Raw genomic sequence first — 26,469 nt, forward strand, 5'->3', positions numbered from 1 at the left:
TACTGGTGACAGATCCACTTTAAAAAGAGGCTATGTTATGGCCATCTAGAACTGGAATTACAACAAACTAGTGGATTTGGGTGCATAATAGAAAACTACATACATAGCAATTCCCCAATATTTAAGGTAACAGGAAATTGGGCACTGGAAATAGGATCTCCCTGCTTTTGTGTGAGCAGTGCAGTCCAAACTGGTATTATGCCCCCAGTATTCTGGTAAGGGAAGTGGATTTGGTGTGTAGTGCACATCAAGCACACAATGTAATAAAGCTCACAGGCTTTGGAGAAATTACCCAGGTGTTGATCCAGTCTCTTCATCATGATTGCGAGTTTGGGAATCTGAAAACAGAAACATAATGAATAAATATAAGATAAAAACGTAACATAACTGGTAAAATAGAAAAACATCACTTTGAGACAGCAGAATAGACGTAAGTGTAAACGGTCTTCAGATAATCAGCTTTATGGCCTTGATATGGTTTCTTTCCAGTCGAGACAGAAAATACCTCAAACTCTTATACAACCTGTGCATCACTTTCCCTTCACAAATCCGCTGCCTCAGAATAATTCTTGACTCTTCCCTGTCCTACAAACCACACATCCTAGCCCTTACCACCTCTAAATAAAAAATAATTTCCCTAATTCGTCCTTTCCTCAATCTTAAATCTACTAAAATGTTAGTTCATGCCCTCATCATCTCTCACCTGGACTACTGCAACATGCTCCTCTGTAGCCTCCCAGCTAACACTCTCACACCTCTCTAGTGCGTCCTTAACTCTGCTGCCCAATAAATCCACCTCTTCCTCACTACTCCTACACCTCTCACAATTCCTTTCTCTGGCTTCCAATTTAATCACAGTATCCAGTTTAAACTCTAAAATAACTTTCAAGGCCATCCATAGTCTGTCTGCTCCACATCTCCAAACTAGTCTCCTAATCCCTACATGTAATCTCTGGTCCTCTTCTCCTCCACTTTTGTACATTCCCACTTCCAAGTTGTTTCCATCGAACATCCCACATCTTCTGGAATTCCGGGCCTCAACACGTCCGATTGCCTACCACAATTTAAACCTTCAGACGCAACGTAAAAACTCATCTCTACAGGAAATTATGCAGCCAGCAATAACCCTGATTGTACCACCTCACCACCACGGAAGCTGCTGCAACCCCAATTTACTGTCTCCTTTCCCATTATACTGTAGATTATAATGTGGGCAGTGTCCGCTCTCTCTGTACCAATCTGTTGCCTAAGGCTACGTTCACATATCCAGCAATCATCTGATTGCCGCTGGGTCTGTTCCATCAGCAAGTTGGGTAGAGAACTTTTTTGTCCACCTAAAAAAAAAATTAAACTTGATCCGTTTTTTTTAACATTGAAGTCTAGGGAAAACAGATCCGTTAAATATCCATCCGTTTTCTTCCATTTGAAACTGATCCAGGAAGCAAAAAAAACAATCCTTTTCTAATGAAAGAAAAACAGATGCCTATTTAATGGATCCTTTTTCCATAGACGTCATTGTTAAAAAAACGGATCCAGTTGAAATTAGTTTTTTTTAGCTGAACAAAAAAAGTAGTGTCTGCACAACTTTGCTGCTGGATTCGTTCTAAACAGATAAGTAGACGTGTGAACAAGACTTACATAAAGTATGTAACCCCTTTTCACATGTACAGCACCACAGAATTAGTGGAGCTTTAAAAACTAATAAATGCTGGACTTGATAAACTGGCCTAAACACGCATGCCGTCCATACACTGGGAGAGAATGATAAGCAAATACAGATTTCTATGTTAACAATTGCAATGCATCTGAAAAAAAAATGGATGCAATAAGGATGATCCGTATAGGATCTGTTTTGTTTTTTAGTGCATCCATACTTGAATGGCTGAGTGTCATCTGAAATCCAGAAGAGTCTAATGCAGTATATAGTATATTATGTACACACACACACACACACATTTATTTTATTTTTAATTTACATAGACAGTCTATCCAAGGAAAAAAAAAACAACACAACCCTATTCAATAACATTGGTCCTGGTGCCTTGATTATTAAAACAAGGACAGCACAAGTACGTTTGTTTAATATGCTAGTCTGAACAAACCCCTGGACTACGTTTTTTATATTCTTGTGAAGTCGTTCAAAGACAGCACACTGACCAATAAAAGCCAATGCGTTAATGCACAAGTGACTTTCCGCACAGAATTGCAGCACGCACTAGTCTTGTCCGTTTTGTGGATGAGACAATACTGTATTTAAAAAGGCATGCAGGTTTTGCACTCATCCACAATGCAGACAGGGTCGGACTGGGGCACCGGGACACAGAAGAATTCTCCAGTGGGCCCGGGTCCTCGACGGGCTCCCTGAGCAGGACGCACAGGGGCCCACTGGTTAAAATGGCCGCCAGTGCACCGGCACCGGGGACTTGCTGTGCGCCTGATGAGGGCAATTTGACCTGCTTCTCGGACACCCAGGCTCGGGGGGCCCATGGCCAGATTGCCCTCATCGTGTGCAGCACCGGGCCGGGAGCGATCCCTCCAGCTCTGCTGCTGACAGGAGGAAAATGGCAGCAGAGTGGAGAGATCCGTACTCTGCTTCCTGCCTGGCGCTTCCTCCCTGACACAGGCTCGCGCTGCTTGATGACATCATCATGCAGCGAGGGCCTGTGTCAGGGAGAAAGATGCCGGGCAGGAAGCAGAGAACTATGCTGCAGGGGAATGAGCAGAGAGGGTAAATGTTTTTTTTGGAGGGGGAGAGCAATGGTGCTGGAGGAGGTGGGGGGGTGTGAAGAGGGAGAGCGATGGTGCTGGAGGAGGTGGGGGGGGTGTGAAGAGGGAGAGCGATGGTGCTGGAGGAGGTGGGGGGGGTGTGAAGAGGGAGAGCGATGGTGCTGGAGGAGGTGGGGGGTGTGAAGAGGGAGAGCGATGGTGCTGGAGGAGGTGGGGGGGTGTGAAGAGGGAGAGCGATGGTGCTGGAGGAGGTGGGGGTGAAGAGGGAGAGCAATGGTGCTGGAGGAGGTGGGGGGGAGAAGGAGAGCAATGGTGCTGGAGGAGTTGAGAGGGAGATATGACAATGATGGAGAAGGTGGGGGTATGTGGTATTATTCGGTCACTATGTGGTGGTAATATGTGGTCTGGTTATGGTGTGGCAGTATTTCTCCCTTGTAAGTGGTACTATTGGTGTTGGTAGAGGATTGTGTTGTGTATGGCAGTCATTTGTTCTCTGATATTTAATTAGGAGAAGATTCTTTATTTCCATTAGTGATTAAATACTTGGAACAAGATGCACTTACAGGGGTTCTCCGGGGAAAACAAGTAATCACCTCTCCACAGGTGATAAATTATTGATTGGTGGGGGTCTGACTGCTGGGACCAGCACCGATTGGTAGAATGTGGAGCTTTCATCCCCATTAGACTAGAGCACATATGCGACTTGGCCACTGATCCATTCATTCCCTCAGTGGCAGTGAGCGCTGCTCTTTTTTGGAAGCTCCAAAGAGAATGAATGAGGCTGCTGTCAGACATCCCACCTGCCGCTCTATTTTAAAATGGGGATAAGTGTCCTGACAGGGATAAAACTTCCCCATTCTTCCTATAGGTGAGTTTTCCAATGTTCGGACCCAAACGATCAATAAGTGATCACCTATCCTGTAGAGCCCATGGATCTGTGATAACTTGTTTTAACCAAAGAAGCCCTTTAATGCAAATTACCATAATTGTACATCGCAGTTATATTACGTGCACAGTAGATGTGCAGAAGCCGCCGGTGTCTTACAGTCGACGCTCCACTATAACAGCTATCAGGTATTTGCATATGGCTTTAGAGTGGGCCCCGAGGATCAATTCTCCTGTGGGCCCCAGACACCCGAGTCAGACACTGAATGCAGATGTAAGCGCACTTAGCTGCAAACTGACCCAGTTACGCTGTTACTTGGCAGACATAACTGATCTGAGAAATCACACATTTGCCCTTATTATATACGCACCAGGAAACCTCCAGGAGCAAACATTGAACACATTCTATAAAAACCTGTAAGAAGTCTTTCTGGCCACTGTTTTAGCATTGTACAGCAAGGTAATACAATGCCTTTAAAAAGTATTCATATCCTGTTAACTTTTACACATTTTTTCAAGTTACACCCACACTTACGGTAATTGTATTTTAGTGATATTTTCTGTGATATACAAACACAAAGTAGCAGGTATTGGTGAAGTGTAAAAGGAAACGATATATGGTTTTCTAATCATTTTAAAAATATAATTCTAAAATTTGTGATGTGATGTGCATTCAAATTCAGCCCTCTGTAGTCGGATACCCCTAAATAAAATCCTGAATGACCAATTGCCTCCAGAAGTCACACGATTAATAAATTGAGTCCTCCTGTGATTTATTCTCAGGATAACTAGAGCTGTTTTGTGAAGGTCTCAGAGGTTTGTTTGAGGACAATAGGGATCAAACAGCATCATCGTGGAGACTCAAGGGTCAGTCGGTGCTCTCGTCCGCTGGCCCGGCGGTCTTTAGAAAGACTGCATGGACCAGGGCTCAACCCACTGAATGCTCGTACCCCTTTCCTGTTGGCAGAATACAACTCAGACGACACAGGTTGAGGGTAAAACAGTGTGGCAATACTTTATTGAACCACCAACAGACAATAACATGTAGAACAGTCCCAGCACATACAATGGGGGAAATAAGTATTTGATCCCTTGCTGTTTTTGTAAGTTTGCGCACTGACAAAGACATGAACACTCTTTAATTTTAAGGGTAGGTTAAATTTAACATTGAGAGATAGAATATCCAAAAAAAAAAAAAAAAAAAATCAAGAAAATCACATTGTATAAATTAGTTACATTTATTTGCATTTTGCAGTGAGAAATAAGTATTTGATCCCCTACAAACCATTATGAGTTCTGGCCGCTACAGACCAGTTAGACGCTCCTAATCAACTCGTTACCTGCATTAACCCCTTTACAGCCCATGACGTATTAATACGCGTCTGTGCCCTGGGACTTAAGAGCCTGACAGGTATTAGTACGTCATGGCGATCGCGCACGCACACAGGCTGTGAGGGCGCGATCGCCGCCGGGTGTCAGCTGACACCCGGTACTATGTGCAGGGAGCGGTCCCGCACTGCTCCCGGCACATTAAGCCCCTCAATGCTGCGATCGAAGTCGATCACAGCATTGCGGTGGCTAAGAGGAGGTGACCGCAATACTCACCTCCTCGTCCAGCCTCCAGCGCTGTCTGCCGCGGCTTCCAGGATGTTGCCATGACAACATCCGGGTCCACCAGACAGCAGGAAGATTGTTTGCTCATGCGCAGTGCATGAGCAAACAATCGTCTCGCTGTGCAGCACTGACTGCCTGCATAGCACAGGGATGGTGCTGCATTCCTGTGCTATGCAGGCGATCAGAATAAAAAAGTGAAAGTCCCAGAGTGGGACAAAGTAAAAAAGTGTAAAAACTCTCAGAAAAAGTGAAAGAAAAAAAAAAAAAAAAAATTGTAAAAATATTTTAAAAAAAATGAAAAAAATAATCCACCAAAAATAAAAATATAATGTACCCATCAATAAATATTATGAAAAAAAAACAAAAAACAATAAAAAGTACACATTTGGTATCACCGCGTCCGGAACGACCCGACCTATAAAACTGTCCCACTAGTTAACCCCTTCAGTGAACACGGTAAAAAAATAAAATAAAAAACTAAGCAAAAAACAATGCTTTATCATCATTCCGCCAAACAAAAAATGGAATAACACGCGATCAAAAAGACGAATATAAATAAAAATGGTACCGCTGAAAACGTCATCTTGTCCCGCAAAAAACAAGCCGCCATACAGCTCCATCATCCGAAAAACCAAAAAGTTATAGCTCTCAGAATAAAGCGATGCAAAAAAATTATTTTTTCTATAAAATGGCTTTTGTTGTGTAAAAGCGCCAAAACATAGAAAAACGATATAAATGTGGTACCGCTGTAAACGTACTGACCCTAAGAATAAAAGCTACCTTATCAATTTTACCACACGCAGAGTAGAATATTAAAAAAAAAAAAAACAATTCATGAATTGTTGGTTTTTGTTTATTCTGCCTCCCAAAAGCTGGAATAGAAAGCGATCAAAAAATGTCACGTGCCTGAAAATGGCACCAATAAAAACGTCAACTTGTCCCGCAAAAAACACAAGCCATCACATGATTCTGTCGGCCAAAATATGGAAAAATTATAGCTCTCAAAATATGGCGATGCAAAAACAAGATTTTACAAAATATCAAAATATGTGTCTTTTAGTGTGTGACAGCTGTCAGTCATAAAAACCCGATATGATTCTGATATCTCTGTAGTCGCACCGACCCGAAGAATAAGGTCGCCTAATCACTTATACCGCACGAGGAACGGCGTAAAAAATAAACGCTAGGGCTGGGGTTGGGGATAGGGTTGTGCTAATGTTAGGGTTGGGGTCAGGGTTGTTTTTTTTTTATAAAAAAAAAAAAAATGACGATATGGCAACTAGTGTTGAACGCAAGTGCTCACTACTTGAGTTTGCATCGGGTGCTCGGGTATGCATTGAGTATCGCGGGTGCTTGAGTCTCCGCCCCATATGCTTCGCGGCCAAACAACCTCGCGGTGATTGCCTGCCATGCTCGAGCGATCCCCGCATGTTTTTTTGGGGTGTCTAATAACCGTGAAACATGCGGGCGGGGACTCGAGCATTTCACTTGAGCACCCGTCATACATGGTGCATACCTGAGTACCCGATGCAAACTCAAGTAGCGAGCACTTGCACTCAAGACTAATGACAACTTATTCAATATGATGACCTAATGTCATCAAATTCTGTGTCGTACCTTTGGGTTCAAAATGTTCACTATACCCCTTGATAAAATCCTTGAGGGGTGTAGTTTCCAAAATGGGGTCACTTGTGGGGGGTTTCAACTATTTAGGCACATCAGGGGCTCTTCAAACGCGACATGGCGTCCGCTCTCGATTCCAGCCAATTTTGCGTTCAAAAAGTCACACAGTGCTCCTTCCCTTCTGAACTCTGCCGTGCGCCCAAACACTGTATTTTCCCCACATATTGGGTATTGGCGTACTCAGGAGAAATTGCACAAAAGTTTTTAGGGTCCATTTTCTCCTCTTACCCTTGGGGCTAAAACATCATTGTTGTGGAAAGTTTGATTTTTTTATTTTCACGGTTCCATGTTATAAACTTCTGTAAAGGATTTGGGGGCTCAGGGTGCTCACCACATATCTAGATAAGTTCCCTGAGGGGTCTAGTTTACAAAATGGTGTCACTTGAGGGGGGTTTCCACTATTTAGGCACATCAGGGGCTCCCCAAATGCAACATGGCGTCCGCTAATTATTCAAGCAAATTTTACATTCAAAAAGTCAAATGGCGCTCCTTCCCTTCCGAACCCTGCCGTGCGCCCAAACAGTGGTTTTCTCCCACATATGGGGTATCTGCTTACTCAGGAGAAATTGAACAACAAACTGCATGGTGCAATTTCTCCAGTTACCCTTATGAAAATGCAAAAGTGGGGGGTGAAAAACATTTTTGTGGGAAAAATGTGAAAATTTTATTTTTACGGCTCAATGTTATAAACTTCTGTGAAGCACCTTGGGGTTCAATGTGCTCACCACACATCTAGATAAGTTCCCTGAGGAGACCAGTTTCCAAAATGGTGTCACTTGTGGGGGGTTTCCACTGTTTAGGCACATCAGGGGCTCACCAAATGCAACATGGCGTCCGCTCATTATTCAAGCAAATTTTACATTCAAAAAGTCATATGGCGCTCCTTCCCTTCCGAACCCTGCCATGCGCCCAAGCAGTGGTTTTCCCCCACATATGGGGTATCTGCTTACTCAGGAGAAATTGCACAACAAATTTTGGGGTCCATTTTTTCCTATTACCCCTGCGAAAATAAAAAAAATTGGGTCTAAAGTAACATTTTGTGAAAAAAGCTAAATGTTAATTTTTTTCTTCCACATTCCAAAAATTCCTGTGAAGCACCTGAAGGGTTAATAAAGTTCTTGAATGTGGTTTTGAGCACCTTGAGGGGTGCAGTTTTTAGAATGGTGTCACTTTTGGGTATTTTCTGTCATAAAGGCCCCTCAAAGTCACTTCAAATGTGATGTGGTCCCTAAAAAAATGGTTTTGTAAATTTTGTTGGAAAAATGAGAAATCGCTGGTCAACTTTTAACCCTTATAGCTCCCCAATAAAAAAAAAATTTGGTTCCAAAATTGTGCTGATGTAAAGTAGACATGTGGGAAATGTTATTTATTAACTATTTTGTGCAACATATCTCTCTGATTTAAGGGCATAAAAATTCAAATTTTGAAAATTGCAAAATTTTCAAAATTTTCGCCAAATTTCTGTTTTTTTTCACAAATAAACGCAATTCATATTGAAGAAATTTTACCACAATCATGAAGTACAATATGTCACGAAAAAACAATCTCAGAATCAGAGGAATCCGTTGAAGCATTCCAGAGTAATTACCTCATAAAGTGACAGTGGTCAGAATTGTAAAAATTGGCCTGGTCATTAACGTGCAAACCACCTTGGGTTGTAAAGGGGTTAAAAGACAGCTGTCTTACATAAGCACCTGTATAAAAGACTCCTGTCCACAGACTCAATCAGTCAGACTCTAACCTCTACAACATGGGCAAGACCAAAGAGCTTTAAGGATGTTAGGGACAAGATCATAGACCTGCACAAAGCTGGAATGGGGCTACAAAACCATAAGTAAGATGCTGGGTGAGAAGGAGACAACTGGTGCAATAGTAAGAAAATGGAAGAAATACAAAATGACTGTCAATCAACATCTGGGGCACCATGCAAAAATCTAACCTTATGGGATGTCCTTGATCATGAGGAAGGTGAGAGATCAGCCTAAAACTACACGGGGGGGAACTTGTTAATGATCTCAAGGCAGCTGGGACCACAGTCACCAAGAAAACCATTGGAAACACATTACACCTTAAAGGTTTAAAATCCTGCAGTGCCCGCAAGGTCCACCTGCTCAAGAAGGCACATGTGCAGCCCCGTCTGAAGTTTGCCAATGAACACATGGATGATTCTGTGAGTTATTGGAAGAAGATGCGGTCGTCAGATGAGACAAAAATTGAGCTCTTTGGCATTAACTCAACTCGCTGTGTTTGGAGGAAGAAGAAGGATGAGTACAACCCTAAGAACATCGTCCCAACCATGAAGCATGGTGGGGGAAACATACTTTGGGGGGGTGCGTTTCTGTAAATGGGACATGACGACTGCACTATACTGAAGGGAAGAAAGGATGGAGTCATGTATCGCGAGATTTTGGCGAACAACCTCCTTCCCTCAGTAAGAGCATTAAAAATGGGTCGTGGCTGGGTCTTCCAGCAAGACAATGACCCAAAACATACAGCCAAGGCAACAAAGGAGTGGCTCAAAAAGAAGCACAGTAAGGTCATGGAGTGGCCTAGCCGGTCTCCAGACATTAATCCCATAGAAAACTTATCGAGGGAGTTGAAGCTCCGAGTTGCCAAGCGACAGCACCAAAATCTGAATGATTTAGAGATGATCTGCAAAGAGGAGTGGACCAATATTCCTCCTGACATGTGAGCAACCCTCATCTACAAAAAACGTCTAACTGCTGTGTTTGTCAACAGGGGTTTTGCCAAGTATTAAGTGTTGTTTGCCAGAGGAATCAAATACTTATTTCTCATTGCAAAATAATTTATCTAATTTATACAATGTGATTTTCTTGATTTTTTGGGGATATTCTATCTCTCAATGTAAAAATTAACCTACCCTTAAAATTATAGACTGTTCATGTCTGTCAGTGGGCAAACTTACAAAAACAGCAAGGAATCAAATAATTATTTCCCCCACTGTACACAAGATGGTGCAAATTATCCTTCTGCTTTCCTCGCCGTGATTAAAGCAGTTGCGACTTTGGGACTTTCAGGGCCGCCTACCCCCACCAGTGACAACCCGCTTTAGGCAGGCACCCAGAGAGGAGGTAATGACAAGCTTAGGAAGCTGATAGTACATTGATGAACATGGCTAGGTGACCTGATTGGAAAAGCCAGATTGGGACCATCCGGTCACCTGGTCCCATGGAGACGTTTGGTAAAGCCAGATGGTCCCAATCTGGCTTCTCTGATTGTCTCCATGGGTTCAGTGATAGTCAAAGGATCAGATCTGTATTCCTCCAGCTGGGTTTGTGGTCCCTTAAGCTGGCATCCTGTAGAGTGTCTCAAATCTGTATTCCTCAGGATGGAGCCATGGTTATCTGTCTGCTGTTCTGTAGAGTCTCTCTGCAGAAGGATAGAAGTCCCTTTTTATACCCACATCTGTTCTTCAGGCCATCATTAACAGGTCAGGGGGAAGGTGGGATGAGGTCAGCTCTCATTGTTTGAGTATTCAATCAATCTGCATGGACTGATACAATGGGTAATCAACATTTTAGCAAATATCAATTGTTCAGTTACTCTGTGTCCCGGTCTCACAAGGCTAAACATCAATACAAGAGTCAAAGTTCAGGCTCATATGAACAATGGTCTGTCTTCTGACTGAAAAATACATGTGACCTAAATAAGAATAAATGCTGTGCTGTCACAATCATGAAAACCAAGGAACACACCAGACAGGTCAGTGATAAAGTTGTGAGAAGAGTAAAGCAGAGTTAGGTATTAAAAAAAAATATAGCCCAAGCTTTGAACATCTCACAGAGCACTGTTCAATCCAAAAATGGGAGGAATATGGCACAACGGCAAACCTATGTGTCAGCTTAACACCAGCAATTCGCCTGATAGACTTCTGGCTGGGTCTAACAGGCCTCCGTATTACGTTACCTTTGTCTAACATTGGGTCCCCGCAATCGTGTCGCAGGGGTGCTGATTGGGCAAGAGGGGAGCCCACTCCCTCTCACAACCTTCGAAACACTGTGGTCGCTATTGATTGTGGCATCTAAAACTTTAGACAGCAAGGGGGCTGGCATTCACGAGGATATCATTGAGATTTGTGAAAATTAGGTCTCGATTACGTCGCTGGTTCGAGGTGGTGTTCAGCACCGGAATCCCAGCCCATACCCCTGCATTACCACCCACCAGAAATTAATGGCGCTGCTGCACAAAGCCAAGCAAGCGCAAACATTTACCGACGGCAGTTGTGAAGAGTTTAATGAAAAACAGGCTGGGGCAAGGTTGTTATAGGATTTAAAATTTGAACCTCTGCAGAAAAAGGATTAATCACATGACTAAGGCTACATTCCCTCGATGAGTTTTTGGGCAAGTTTTTGATGTTGAAGATTTTCTGCAGCATTTCTGCACCCACTAAGTAAAATAGGTTACTTGCATTTTTTTTTTCAAAAATACACAGCTTCAAAAACTCACCATGGGAATGTAGTCTAACACAAACTAAGCCTGACGGGCTTCCTTTACCTTTCATGGAGTCCTTTGTGTTTCCGTTAGGTTGAGTTTCACTTTAATGTGGGAAAAAAAATAAAAAATATACACTCAACATGTGGTTTTTCTTTTTCCAGTTAGAATGATGGAGCATCTTAATAATTCTTCAGTGTAGGAGTGAATCAAGTTGTGCGGAGTTACTGGATAGTGGCTGCAGCCAGGTACTGCACATCTGCCCCTATTGATTCTACTAGGGGGCAGATGTGCAGTACGGACCCCGGCCACTAATCCATAGGCTGAGCTGTGCTGTACAGCTCAACACATCCGGTCACCGCCGGCACTGGGAAGGAACAGCAGATGGGCAGGAATGCCGGGCGTCACAGCCCTACCAATCAATTATTGATAACCTATCCGAAGGGCAGGTGCAGACAACCATAGATTCTCTCATCCAAGAGAATCGGGATGATTATGGAAATCACTCTGAACAAAATTTCTTCAGATTGTCATCATAGTGTGCTCCGATTCTGTCAGAAGGGAAGATGAAGAAAAAAAAAAAAAAAAAAAATCTATATTCTCCATTCTGTCAGTTCGAGAAAAATCGAACTGCACTCATATCATCTGAGTGGTGTCCAATGTTTTCCACTGACTTGTCCAGTTTCACACTCAACTGTGCATGTGCATGGCCCCATAGAATAACATTGATCAGAGTGTGTTACGATGTTTTGTTGGATCGTACTAGGACAGAAAATAGGGTCATTGTACGATTTTCTAAGGTAAGGAAGGATGGGCTATCAGTATAACAGTATTGGACAATCCCTTTAATGATTAATGAAGGCTTTTAAAATGTGTCTGGAAAAAAAAAAGTTGGCTGCTCATAATTTTTGGGTAAGTGTGAACGGGATAAGACGGGAAGACAAAATGTCAAAAATGGCAATATCTCCATCAGCCAAAAAAAAAAAAGTGACGACGGGCAGTAGCTTTAATGTCTGATTTACTAATATATGGGAAATGTTCCACTTATGGTAGAAATTAAGTTAATTGAGAATAGTAAGAACAACAGGATTATAGCTGGCCTGCTTAAAGTTCCAGTGAAAGAAGAAATAGACCTCAGTCAGGCAGAATGCCACCACTATAATGGAGGAACCAGACAAAAAAACAAAACTGGTAAACAATTCCAATATACAACCACAAATGATGAGAAGCGACTTTACTTGTAGATAGGCTAGAAATGGAAAATAATGGGAACGATAACCGTTAAGAGTTGTCCAAAAAAAAAAAAAAGCCAATGTGAGCGTTTCTCTTGAGGAGTTTAATAAGGGATTAGGGATTAATTATTTTCTAGAACGATTCTTCCAACAGGGAATTCGTGTTTATTTGGAAAGCGATGCTAAGGGAGTAGCAGAGATACAATGCTTAGTCTGATACTTGACACCATGGATATGTTCACATAGCGCTTTAGGTAACAGTCAGTAGCTCCGTCAGGGTTTACATGTGAACCCTAGTAAAATGGGATGTGGGCATGTGCGCTGACGGGGACATTGACAGTACTGTAATTATGCAGACTGAGTGCTCTATTGTACATCATTTATGGCCGTATACACCTAGCTGAGGGTCACAGCAAGATGTAATCTACTATATCTTGGTGCCTACCCCAATGGGCAGGTGAAATTGTGCTTTACTATGAGCTATTGTTCTTGTATGGGGGCCCTCTTCTGTGCTTGCCACTTATCCCCAACTTACACCTCATTAAATATTGCAGCAGACCAATACTTAAAAAAAAAAAAAAAATATATATATATATATATATATATATATATATATATATATATATATATATATATATATATATATATATATATATATATATATATATATATATATACCGTATATTCCGGCGTATAAGACGACCTGGTGTATAAGACGACCCCCCTACTTTCCTGTTAAAATATAGAGTTTAGGATATATTCACCGTATAAGACTACCCCTTTTCCAACGCATACCAAACACCGGTAAAAATTAAAAAAAAAACAGATTTGAATTTAACATGGTCCTTTTTTAATTTAAATTCTTATGACATGCAGGTATATAGCAGGAAAACTGTCACTCATAAACATATTAAAATAGGGGGGACCCCACGTCATTTTTTGGGGGGGTCCCCCATTCTAATAGCTAGTAAAGGCTAGGTATTCAGCTGGGGGCTGATATTAGTAGCCTGGGAAGCTCCGTGGGTATTACCCCCTTCCCAGACTTCAAACATCTGCCCCAGCCGTCTGCTTAACCTCCGCTAGAGACTATAATGATGGTGGATCCCACGCCAATTTTCTTTTTAAAAAATCCTTTATTTTAACACTAAATGACAATTGAGGGGTTAATAAAGATGCAGTCCCTAAATTATTATTAATTTTGTAATTAATTTTTCCCAAAAATGTTGACGTGGGCTTCGCCATATTTTTGTGTCTAGCCAGGTACAGCAGGCAGGAACGGGCTGCCCCCAACCACCAGCTGCCTATTTGTACCTGGCCGGACACAACAATATAGGGAAGCCCTTTTTTTTTTAAATTATTTCATGAAATAATTAAAAAAAAAAAAAGACGTGGGGCTTCGCCCTATTTTTGTGTCCAGCCAGGTACAACTAGGCAGCTGGGGGCTGGAATCTGCAGCGCAGGGAGACCCAAGCTTTCTGGCCCCCCCCCCCGCTGCAAATTGCAGTCCGCAGCCACCCCGGAAAATGGCGCGTTCATAGAAGCGCCATCTTCTGGCGCTGTACCAAACTCATCCAGGGCCCTGATGCGGTGGCTCACTGGGTAATAAAGGGGTTAGGGCCAGCTTGGCATTATCAGCTGGCCCTAAGCCCGAAATTCATGGGGTCACGCCAATATTAGACATGACCACCATGAATTTCTAGTAAAGTAATTAAAAAAAACACAACACCCAGAATAAAGTCCTTTAATTGAAATAAAGACACAATTTTTTAATGTGCTAAATTAAACCATACTTACCATCACGCCCATTCCAGCTGAAGCCAACGATCTCCTGCAATAAAAGTAAAATAATAAAGCAACCTCATCCTTACCTCTCCATGGTTCCCAGGACCGGTCCAGCTCTGCTACATTCACATGACAGGCTGCACCGCAGCAGAACGCTGCCGTTCAGCTTGCCATGCGGCAGACACTGAGAAGCGCAGGCATGCTTGTGCTCCTAAGTGTCTGACTGTGACGGCATCCAGATGAGCCGAGATCATGTCCAATGAACTCGGCTCACCTCATGCACGTCACTGACAGCGTGGGAAAATTCTCCTGCTCCCCGCATGCGCAGTAGAAGTTTCCCACGCTGTCAGTGACGGACGTCCAGGAGGTGAGCTGAGTTCATTGTCGGCTCATCTGGATGCCGTCACAGCCAGACACTGCAGAGCGCAAGCATGCCTGCGCTTCTCAGTGTCTGCGGGATGACAGGCTGGATGGCAGTGTTCTGCTGCGGTCCAGCCTGTCATCTCGATGTAGCAGAGCTGAAGCTGTCGTGGGAACCATGGAAAGGTAAGGATGAGGTTGGTTTATTATTTTTCTTTTATTGCAGGAGATCGTTGGCTTCAGCTGGAATGGGCGTGATGGTAAGTATGGTTTAATTTAGAACAATAAAGAATTGTGTCTTTATTTCAATTAAAGGACTTTATTCTGGGTGTTTGTGTTTTTTTTTAACTTTTACTATGGGGTTAGTAATGGGGGTGTCTTATAGACGCCTCTCCATTACTAACCTGGGCTTGATGTCAGCTGGCATTATAAGCTGACATCAACCCCAACCCTATTACCCCCTGCCACCGCACCAGGGCAGCGTGGAAGAGCGAGGCTAAGTGCCAGAATTGGCGCATCCTATGAATGCGCCATTTCTGGGGCGGCTGACGGCTGGTGTTTCTAGCCTGGGAGGGGGCCAATATTCATGGCTCCCTTCCTGGGCTATTAATATCAGCCCCCAGCTGTCTGCCTAGCCTTTGCTAGCTATTAAATTAGGGGGGACCCCATGTCATTTTTTTTGGGGGGTCCCCCATTTTAATAGCTAGTAAAGGCTAGGTATTCAGCTGGGGCCTGATATTAGTAGCCTGGGAAACTCCGTGGGTATTACCCCCTTCCCAGGCTTCAAACATCTGCCCCAGCTGTCTGCTTAACCTCCGCTAGAGCCTAAAATTAAGGGGAACCCCACGCCAATTTTTTTTTAAATAAATCCTTTATTTTAACACTAGATGACAAGTACAGTAACCAACACTATCACTGTACTTATTATATATGTGACTGACATGTTTCTATCTATCTAATCTATGTGTGATGCTCTATCTTTCTGTTATAAATTGTCAGGTACCGCTGCTGAATTGCCGGCCGGCTTTTTTAAAGAGACGGTGCATGAAAACACTATTATTTGTTTTAATAAATCCTTTACACTAAATGACAAGTACAGTAAGCAATACTGTCACTGTACTTCATATATATGTGACTGACATGTTTCTATCTATCTAATCTATGTGTGAAGCTCTATTCTTTCTATTCTAAATTGTCGGGTGCCGGCTTATGCCGCTGCTGAATTGCCGGCTTTTCATATATTGTCACAGAAGCGATGCGAACTTCCCTGCTCCGGACACAGCGCAGCGCTTCTGTGACAAGTGAAAGCTGTCGGCACAGAAGCCCTGCGCTGTGTCCGGAGCTGGGAATACGCAGCGATGTGTCAGTTTCAGCACAGAAGCGCTGACTGTCTGGACCTACCGCCGCCGTATTTTAACTCCCTCCACCTTATATTAACTCCGACATGGCAGGGATACGGCCATGGCAGCTTATTAACACCCCCAGAGTATCCCCGCATGTCAATTTCTGAAAGTTCAAAAGCATTACCGGCGTATAAGACGACCCCAGACTAGACAGAAGATTTTTCAGTCTTCAAAAGTCGTCTTATACGCCGGAATATACGGTATATATATATATATATATATATATATATATATATATATATATATATATATATATATATATATATATATATATATATATATATATATATATATATATATATATATATATATACACATACAGTCATATGAAAAAGTTTGGGCACCCCTATTAATCTTAAGCTTAATGTTTTATAAAAATTGGTGTTTTTGCAACAGCTATTTCAGTTTGATATATGTAATAACTGTTGGACACAGTAATGTTTCTGCCTTGAAATGAGGTTTATTGTGCTAACAGAAAATGTGCAATCTGCATTCAAACAAAATTTGACCGGTGCATAAGTATGGGCAGCCTTATCATTTTCTTGTTTTAAATTCTCCTGCCTACTTTCTACTGACTTACTAAAGCACTTTTTTTGGTTTTGTAACCTCATTGAGCTTTGAACTTTATAGCCAGGTGTATGCAATCATGAGAAAAGCTACTTAAAGTGGCCACTTGCAAGTTGTTCTCCTGTTTGAATCTCCTCTGAAGAGTGGCATCATGGGCTCCTCAAAACAACTGTCAAATGATCTGCAAACAAAGATTATTCAACATAGTTGTTCAGGGGAAGGATACAAAAAGCTGTCTCAGATTTAACCTGTCAGTTTCCACTGTGAGGAACATAGTAAGGAAATGGAAGAACATAGGGACAGTTCTTGTTAAGGCCAGAAGTGTCAGGACAAGAAAAACATCAGAAAGGCAGAGAAGAAGAATGGTGAGATCAGTCAAGGACAATCCTCAGACCACCTCCAGAGAGCTGCAGCATCAACTTGCTGCAGATGGTGTCACTGTGCATCGGTCAACTATACAACGCACTTTGCACAAGGAGAAGCTGTATGGGAGAGTGATGCGAAAGAAGCCGTTTCTGCAAGTACGCACAAACAGAGTCGGCTGAGGTATGTGACGCACCCCTGGGCCTGTGTCGCACAGCGTTGCACATGCAGGAGCTTACCCGGAGCCGGATCTGTTGAGGGTTGTAGTCTCGTGGCGGTGACCCGGTCCGTGCCCAGGGAGTCAAACTGAGCGGCGTTGTATTAGCGGTAGATGTTGGACGACTACGCCACCCGTTGAATGCAGCGAAGGAGCTGCCGCTGCAGGACAGACCGCTGAGGCCGGTGGTAGGATTGTGCAGCGTGATAGTATCACCCCCAAAGGGAGGGGTATGGCCTCAGGGCAGCCGACGTGGATGATGGGGGTAGCAGGAATCACTCAGAGACGATGCGGTGTAGTTCAGGGTCTTTACTGGTGATAAAGATAGACCCTCCCGGAGTACTGGCTAGCGATCGGGGCCTGGTCAGTCCTTGAGCAGATGGGATCTCCCCTGGCCAGGCGGAGTTGTAGGCCTCCCAAACTGACTGTACTCTTCTGGCTACCTTGCTAGAGGCGGGTATAAGTAGCCCACGTCCCTGAGTGTACCGTGTGGTGCTCACCCGTATGGCCGGTGACTCGGGGCCTTCTAGTAGCTTCCGCTCCACGACGGCGGTGCTGGTCCCACGCGTGTGACCGTGCCTTCGGGTTTCTTGGCCGGAGGACCTGAAATCCCCTGCCGGTCGGTTTCTGCTGCTGGGTAGAAGTTAGTCCCCACAGCCTCGGACTCCGGGTCCGGTGATAGCTTCCCAGTCAGGGCGAGCTCTGCAGCTGCCAGCCCCTGACTCTTTATAGCACTGCTCCCACAGAGCTCCTGATGTTCTTTTCCTATATCTGCTTCTCTTCTCTGTCTCTACTTCTTCTCTACTCACTAACCCTGCCTCAGCCCTAGGTTTATATAGGGGAAGTCCTTCCCCTCCCAGGACTGGGCAGGAGGTGTGGCATGCATAGGATCCCTGACCAAGAGACCTCCCACCTGCTCTCAGACATAACATTGCTGTTACTGTGGAAACCAGACCCCTGGGGTGCCACATTCCCCCCTAGTGAAATTTAGTACTCCGGGACTAAACATATTTTTAGAAAAACATAAGGTATAAACAATAATAATACAATAAGAAAAACACATAAAGATGGTTACGGCGTGTCCGCAACCGGGTGCAGTTTTGAAGAAAAACAAGGTGTCCATTTCACCAAAACAGGGAGACGTAACCAGGTAGGGGTCTGTCCTGCCCCGAGTCCTTAACAGTCTCTAGTCCATTCCTAGGTTATGCTCCAACCAATTGTACAAGGATTCCCGGTAAACCCACCAAGGACTCCTAAAAATAACTAGAAACACATAATTATTTACAAGTAACAGACAGGTGACCACAAATAAAACAATTTAAACACTTCAAATCCTCCAACGTGCGGGTAACTGGCCTCTAGTGGCCCTAGTGGACCTACGGAGCTGACTGTCTGGCCCTGAACTACAGGGTGTAGGAGCTGTCAAGGGTAAACTGGGCAGCTGTCTACGGGCTGTTTGGCTCACTAGGGGTACGGCAGGCTCACTATGAGCAGAGGGTTGATTCTCCTGTTCTGCTTGTGTGGAGTCTGCTGCCTCCTGGACCGGCTGCTCTTCCAGCTCTACCTGTTGCTCCGTAGGCACTTGGGATGCTGGTTGGAGGAACGCGAGGACGGGTACCACAACTGCACCATTGACTTGAGTCCAGGACCGAGGGAAGTCTCTGAGCACAGTACTAAACATATCTTCCCTTTCCTCTACGGGTCGAGGGTCTTCTTGCTCTCCTTCTGGGTTCCGTAGCTGTTCGGGACACTTCTTCAGGTGATCCCGGGATACAATGGCTGTGGTTTCCCCTCCGTCTTTACTGATGGTACAGACCTTTGGGTTGTCGTGGCTTGAGGGCAGTACGGTGTACGGGTCCTTCTCCCACTGGTCGTCCAACTTGTGGAGCCGTCTCTTCCTCTTCAAGACCTGCTCTCCGGGTACCAGGGGAACAGCGGGAGCATACTGGTTGTAAGTTTTCTCTTGTCTTTCCCTAGCGAGACAGAGACTTCGCTCCACGCTCTCCTGTACTTTCCGGTACTGCTGCTGCCTCTCTGTGTCCCAGTCTGCTTCCGGTGAAGTGTCCTCGGGTGTCAGGACTCCCATCTCCAGGTCAGCAGGTAGCTTACCAGACCTTGCCCTCATTAGGTAAGCCGGGGTACAGTTGGTGGAACCTACAGGGATGTAGTTATATAGGTCCACCAGGTCGGGCAGCTTCTCAGGCCACAGACTGCGTTCTTCCAGGGGCAACGTTTTCAGAAGATCCATTACCACCTGGTTCATTTTCTCACAAAGTCCATTAGTTTGCGGATGATAGGGTGTCGTCCTTATCTTCCGGCAGCCATACAGATTGCAGAATTCCTGGAAGACCTCCGCTTCAAAGGCAGGTCACTGATCCGTCAGCACTTGGTCCGGGTACCCGTGTGGACGGCAGAAGTGCTGCTGGAAGGCTCTAGCTGCTGTTTGAGCTGTTAAGTCCTTAACGGGGACGACAACCAAGAACCGGGAGTAATGATCCACAATGGTTAACGCGTAGACGTAGCCACTTCTGCTTGGGGTCAGTTTTACATGATCCAAGGCTACCAGTTCCAACGGCTGCTTGGTGACGATGGACTGAAGGGGGGTCTTCTGGCTGGCACGGTCCTTCCTTCTTAGGTTGCACGGGCCACAGTCTCTGCACCACCTCTCGATGGTTCCCCTCATGCTTACCCACTGGAACCGCCCGCGCAGCAGGAACTCCAGCTTCTTCCATCCGAAGTGTCCAGCCCCCTCGTGGTATGCCTCCATCACCATGGCTGCGTCTCTTCGTGGCACCACTACTTGCCAGATTAGTTCATGCGTCCGGGAGTTAACCATTCTGCGGCACAACTTCCCCTTGTAAAGGAACAGTCGACTCTTCTCAGCCCACAGTTGTTTGGCTTCCTCCGGAGCGTCTGGGTCAAGGCGAGCCTCTGGCCGAGTCAGCATCTCCTTCACCAGTCGGACGGCAGGGTCACTGTCTTGCGTTTCCTCCCAGTTGTAGTGAGGCAAGGGGTTAAACGTAGCGGCTTGCTTACTCCTTACCCGATGGGAATACTGGATAGTCCCATGACGGTGGAACGCGGGGAGTTCGACTTCTTCCAGTCCCTCTGGATCTTCTCCTACGTCCGGTAGGTTTGGCATCCTGGACAGGGCGTCCGCGTTGGTATTGGAGCGTCCTGCCCGGTATTTGATTGTGAACTCGTAGTTGGACAGACGGGCCATCCATCTCTGCTCTAGGGCACCGAGTCTTGCCGTGTCCAGGTGTGTCCACGGGTTGTTATCCGTGTACACGGTGAACCGGGAAGAAGCGAGGTAGTGCTTAAAGCGTTCGGTGACTGCCCACACCACTGCCAGGAACTCTAGCTTAAATGAGCTGTAATTCTCAGGGTTTCTTTCGGTGGGTCGCAGTTTTCGACTGGCGTAAGCGATTACTCGTTCTTTCCCCTGCTGGATCTGGGACAGTACGGCTCCTAGCCCGATGTTACTTGCGTCGGTGTAGAGGATAAAGGGCTGGCTGTAATCAGGGTACGCCAGGATTTCATCCCCCGTGAGGGCCATCTTCAGCTGGCGGAAGGACTCTTCTTCTAACTTCTCCCATTTGAAGGGCGGCTTCTGGTTCTTGGCCTTCCGGGACTGGCCTATCAGGAGGTCCTGCATAGGAGCTGCCTTTTTGGTGAAACCGGGGATGAATCTGCGGTAATAGCCTACCAACCCGAGGAACTGCCGCACTTCCTTTACACTGGAGGGACTTGGCCATTCCTTAATTGCGGTGATCTTATCAGGGTCGGGAGCCACTCCGTCAGCGCTCACCACGTGTCCCAGGTACTGCACCTTTGGTTTTAGGAGGTGACACTTGGAGGGTTTTACCTTTAGGCCGTAGTTTGCCAGAGCTTCGAACACTTCCGCCAGGTGTTTCAGGTGGTCCTCATAAGTCTTGGAATATACGATGACATCGTCCAGGTACAACAGGACCGTCTCGAAGTTTTTGTGGCCCAGACAGCACTCCATTAATCGTTGAAAGGTTCCTGGTGCGTTACAGAGTCCGAACGGCATGCAGGTAAACTCGCTAAGTCCCATCGGGGTGGTGAATGCGGTCTTCTCCCGGTCCGCCTCTGCTACAGGAACCTGCCAGTACCCGCTAGTGAGATCCAAGGTAGAGAAGAAGTTAGCAGATCTTAAAGCAGCCAAAGACTCCTCTATCCTTGGTAAGGGGTACGCATCCTTGTGTGTGATACGGTTGATTTTCCGGTAATCTACACACATCCTCATGGTGTTGTCTTTCTTTTTGACTAAGACTAGTGGAGCTGCCCAGGGGCTACAGCTATCCCTGATCACCCCAGCCTCCTTCATGTCCCTAAGCATCCCCTTGGCGTGTTGGTAGTGTGCAGGGGGTACGGGTCGATACCTCTCTTTTATAGGAGGATGGTCTCCCGTGGGGATGTGGTGTTCTACCCCCTTGACTCGCCCGAAGTCTAACGGGTGTTTACTAAACACTCTCTCGTACTCTTGAACCACCCGATAGACTCCCTGTCTCTGGTGTGAGGGAGTGGAGTCAGTACCCAAATGTAGTTGCTGACACCAGTCCTCCATTGTTTCCTTAGAGCCGTTACCTTCCTCCGGGTGAGATGGAGGCAAGGGTTCCACAGACTGTATAGAATTTTGATTGATGGTATACAATTTGGCTAGCGTGGCATACCGGGGCAGGTACACTTCCCTCTTCCCGATATTTATTATGCGAACGGGCACCCTCCCATGGCGTACATTTACCACCCCCCGTGCTGTCAAAATGGTGGGCCTACTGTCTGAGTAAACTGGTTCTACCATTGCCTGGTAATCTCTACCTCTCAGACCAATAGCTGCCCGGCACCAAATCATCATTTCACTTTTCGGGGGCATGGCAATAGGAAAAGGGTCACACATTCTTACGCTACCAATCTCACCACCGGAGAGTTCTATCTGTTGCCGTCGCATCAGTGCCCGGATCTCTTTCTGGAACACTCGCTGCTGGCCGGAGCTGGCGTTCTTGGCAACCTGCTGTAAAAGGAAAATCACCTCTGCAAGACAATTTTCAATTACATTAGTTCCTAGAGTTATCTTTGGGTGACTCTCGTGCTTGTCAATGTCTACAATGATCAGTCCCTGTGCCGCCAATTCGACTCTACCGATTTTAATGGTCACCTCTTTAAATCCAATCTGTGGCACGGGCTGACCATTGCTGGCGATGATACTCAAGTCGTCGTCAGGGTAGCGGGTGATATCCGAGTCATTCCAGTACTGCTTGAAGAGCACGTACGGGATAGTGGTAACCTGTGACCCGGTGTCCAGTAGGGCACTCATGGGGATGCCATCCAGTACCACAGGCAAGACTGGACGTCCTCCCACATATTTGTCGCGCCAGTTCGATGGGCCTGATGATCTTTTTCCTGGGGTTTGGCCCTCTACCCCAGGTTGTGCCAGTTTAAAGGACAGTACCTTGCCATATGTCCGGGTTGATTGCAGCGGCGGCAGATGGGTTGTCCGTCCTCGTTGTATCGGTCGCTGGGTCTTCCTCTGGCCGGTGGGGTCCTCCTTGGTCGACGCCACGGGATGTCCTCCGGTCCGGATGCCAGCTGGATCTTCCCTGGAGTGGAAACTTGTAAAGACTGCACAGTTCGGGTTAGCGCGGCAACGCTTTTAGCTAGCTCTTGGACCTGATGGTGCAGGTCTGGAGCCGGGTCATTGTTCAAAGCCTGCGCATCAGCTCCCACAGGCCCTGCCGACAAGGGTGCCGCCTCCTGGTGGTAAGTGGTAGTGGGGCGTCTGTGGGTCACAACGCCACCTGGTGCCGGTTCTCGGAGCACCCGGATGGCTCTGTCCTTGAACTGTGCAAATCCCAGATGAGGGTCCTGTAAGGCCATTGCCCGCAACTGGGTTCGGTGGGCATTGCAATATAAACCCTCTATAAACTGTTCAGTCAACAGCCTGTCCTCGTCTCCCACGCCGTCAGGGTCGGTCTGCTTAATGGCTCTCAGGGCCTCTTGTAGGTTCAGGGCATAGTCCCTTATACTCTCGTATGCTCGCTGCTTGCACCCGTAGAATCTAAGCTTGATCTCGGCTGAGGTGCGGGTATCAAAGGAGTCCCTCAGCCGGGTTAGTATCCCTGCAACAGTCCTCCCCCCAGGTGGCCAGGACTTTACCTCCCTTTGGGCTGCCCCGGTTAATTGGGCCACCAGGATGCTCACTTTTTGCTCTTCTGTGAGAGGATACACCTGGAAGAGGCTATCCAGCTTTTCTCTAAAGTCATGCAGGGTATGTGACTCCCCTGAGTACTGGGGTAGCCAGGCCGCTCCCGGGATATAGGGCATGGTGAAAGGCATGACTGCAGCAGCGGTGGCGCTGGCGGGGGTTGAGGCAGTGAAGCTCTCCTCCGTATCCGACATCTTCCTCCCCCCTAGTGGACCGTGGCCTACCTTGCGATGATCCTCTTCCGTAGGCCGCGGCTCCGCAGTGGATCGTCAGGGTTGAGGACCTTCCGTCGCGCTCCTGTGACGTCGGCGTCTGCTGGGCTCCTTCCAGGACCTTACGCAACGTCCGGACGTGAGGCGGGGCTTCAGTTCTCGCGCGCTTTCGGAGTCCACGCCCCTCTTCTTCCCGCGCGGCGTCTTCAAGATGGCGTCCAACGGCGGGAAAACTCCACGGATGGCGGGAAGAAGGTAGAAGATGGCGCCGGATGGCGGGAAACCTCCACGGATGGCGGGAATCTTCACCACTGGTAAGTTTGAACAGTCTTTTTCAGGCACGCAGTACCCGGTGGTTGCGGGCACGAGATCCTGCCGACTACGCCAAAAGTTGACGCACCCCTGGGCCTGTGTCGCACAGCGTTGCGCATGCAGGAGCTTACCCGGAGCCGGATCTGTTGAGGGTTGTAGTCTCGTGGCGGTGACCCGGTCCGTGCCCAGGGAGTCAGACTAAGTGGCGTTGTATTAGCGGTAGATGTTGGACGACTACGCCACCCGTTGAATGCAGCGAAGGAGCTGCCGCTGCAGGACAGACCGCTGAGGCCGGTGGTAGGATTGTGCAGCGTGATAGTATCACCCCCAACGGGAGGGGTATGGCCTCAGGGCAGCCGACGTGGATGATGGGGGTAGCAGGAATCACTCAGACGATGCGGTGTAGTTCAGGGTCTTTACTGGTGATAAAGATAGACCCTCCCGGAGTACTGGCTAGCGATCGGGGCCTGGTCAGTCCTTGAGCAGATGGGATCTCCCCTGGCCAGGCGGAGTTGTAGGCCTCCCAAACTGACTGTACTCTTCTGGCTACCTTGCTAGAGGCGGGTATAAGTAGCCCACGTCCCTGAGTGTACCGTGTGGTGCTCACCCGTATGGCCGGTGACTCGGGGCCTTCTAGTAGCTTCCGCTCCACGACGGCGGTGCTGGTCCCACGCGTGTGACCGTGCCTTCAGGTTTCTTGGCCGGAGGACCTGAAATCCCCTGCCGGTCGGTTTCTGCTGCTGGGTAGAAGTTAGTCCCCACAGCCTCGGACTCCGGGTCCGGTGATAGCTTCCCAGTCAGGTCGAGCTCTGCAGCTGCCAGCCCCTGACTCTTTATAGCACTGCTCCCACAGAGCTCCTGATGTTCTTTTCCTATATCTGCTTCTCTTCTCTGTCTCTACTTCTTCTCTACTCACTAACCCTGCCTCAGCCCTAGGTTTATATAGGGGAAGTTCTTCCCCTCCCAGGACTGGGCAGGAGGTGTGGAATGCATAGGATCCCTGACCAAGAGACCTCCCACCTGCTCTCAGACATAACATTGCTGTTACTGTGGAAACCAGACCCCTGGGGTGCCACATATGCAAAAGCACATTTGAAGAAGCCTATTTCTTTTTGGAAGAAGGTCCTGTGGACTGATGAAACCAAGATTGAGTTGTTTGGTCATACAAAAAGGCGTTATGCATGGTGGCAAAAAAACACAGCATTCCAAGAAAAACACTTGCTACCCACAGTAAAATTTGGTGGAGGTTCCATCATGCTTTGGGGCTGTGTGGTCAATGCCGGCACTGGGAATCTTGTTAAAGTTGAGGGACGCATGGATTCCACTCAGTATCAGCAGATTCTTGGCAATAGTGTTCAAGAATCAGTGATAAAGTTGAAGTTACGCAGTGGATGGATCTTTCAGCAAGACAATGATCCAAAACACCGCTCCAAATCTACTCAGGCATTCATGCAGAGGAACAATTACAATGTTCTGGAATGGCCATCCCAGTCCCCAGACCTGAATATCATTGAACATCTGTGGGATCATTTGAAGAGGCTGTCCATGCTTGGCGACCATCAAACTTAACTGAACTGGAATTGTTTTGTAAAGAGGAATGGTCAAAAATACCTTCATCCAGGATCCAGGAACTCATTAAAAGCTACAGGAAGCGACTAGAGGCTGTTATTTTTGCAAAAGGAGGATCTACTAAATATTAATGTCACTTTTCTGGTGAGGTGCCCATACTTATGCACCTGTCAAATTTTGTTTGAATGCAGATTGCACATTTTCTGTTAGTACAATAAACCTCATTTCAAGGCAGAAACATTACTGTATCCAACAGTTATTACATATATCAAACTGAAATAGCTGTTGCAAAAACACCAATTTTTATAAAACATTAAGCTTAAGATTAATAGGGGTGCCCAAACTTTTTCATATGACTGTATATGTATATATATATATATATATATATATATATATATATATATTATTATTATTATTATTATTATTTATTATTATAGCGCCATTTATTCCATGGCGCTTTACATGTGATAGGGATATACATAACAAAAGCATTTACATAATCTTAACAAAACGAGTCAGCGACTGGTACAGGAGGAGCGAGGACCCTGCCCGCGAGGGCTCACAGTCTACGAGGGATGGGTGAGGATACAGTAGGTGAGGGTAGAGCTGGTCGTGCAGTGGTGTTTACTGCAGGTTGTAGGCTTGTCGGAAGAGGTGGGTCTTCAGGTTCCTTTTGAAGGTTTCCACGGTCGGCGAGAGTCTGATATGTTGGGGTAGAGAGTTCCAGAGTAGGGGGGAAGCACGGGAGAAATCTTGTATACGAGTGTGGGAGGAGGAGATAAGAGGGGAGTAGAGCAGGAGATCTTGTGAGGATCGGAGGTTGCGTGCAGGTAAGTACCGGGAGACTAGGTCACAGATGTATGGG

The 26,469-nt window shown here is 46.3% G+C and overlaps 1 protein-coding gene across 1 annotated transcript in view; it reads right to left on the reverse strand.

Moving 5' to 3' along the window:
• The window catches only part of LOC141154702 (uncharacterized), a 75,207-nt gene that overhangs the window by 36,515 nt on the left and 12,223 nt on the right, over positions 1-26,469 (reverse strand). Inside the window, exon 2 of the mRNA XM_073641041.1 lies at positions 293-338. Within this exon, the coding sequence (XP_073497142.1) occupies positions 293-338 (46 nt within the window). The remainder of the gene's footprint in view (positions 1-292; positions 339-26,469) is intronic.

This window comes from Phyllobates terribilis, unplaced genomic scaffold (assembly GCF_046119375.1).
Source record: "Phyllobates terribilis strain yellow unplaced genomic scaffold, ASM4611937v1 Scaffold_7__3_contigs__length_470593459, whole genome shotgun sequence".
Classification (NCBI taxonomy): Eukaryota; Metazoa; Chordata; class Amphibia; order Anura; family Dendrobatidae; genus Phyllobates; species Phyllobates terribilis.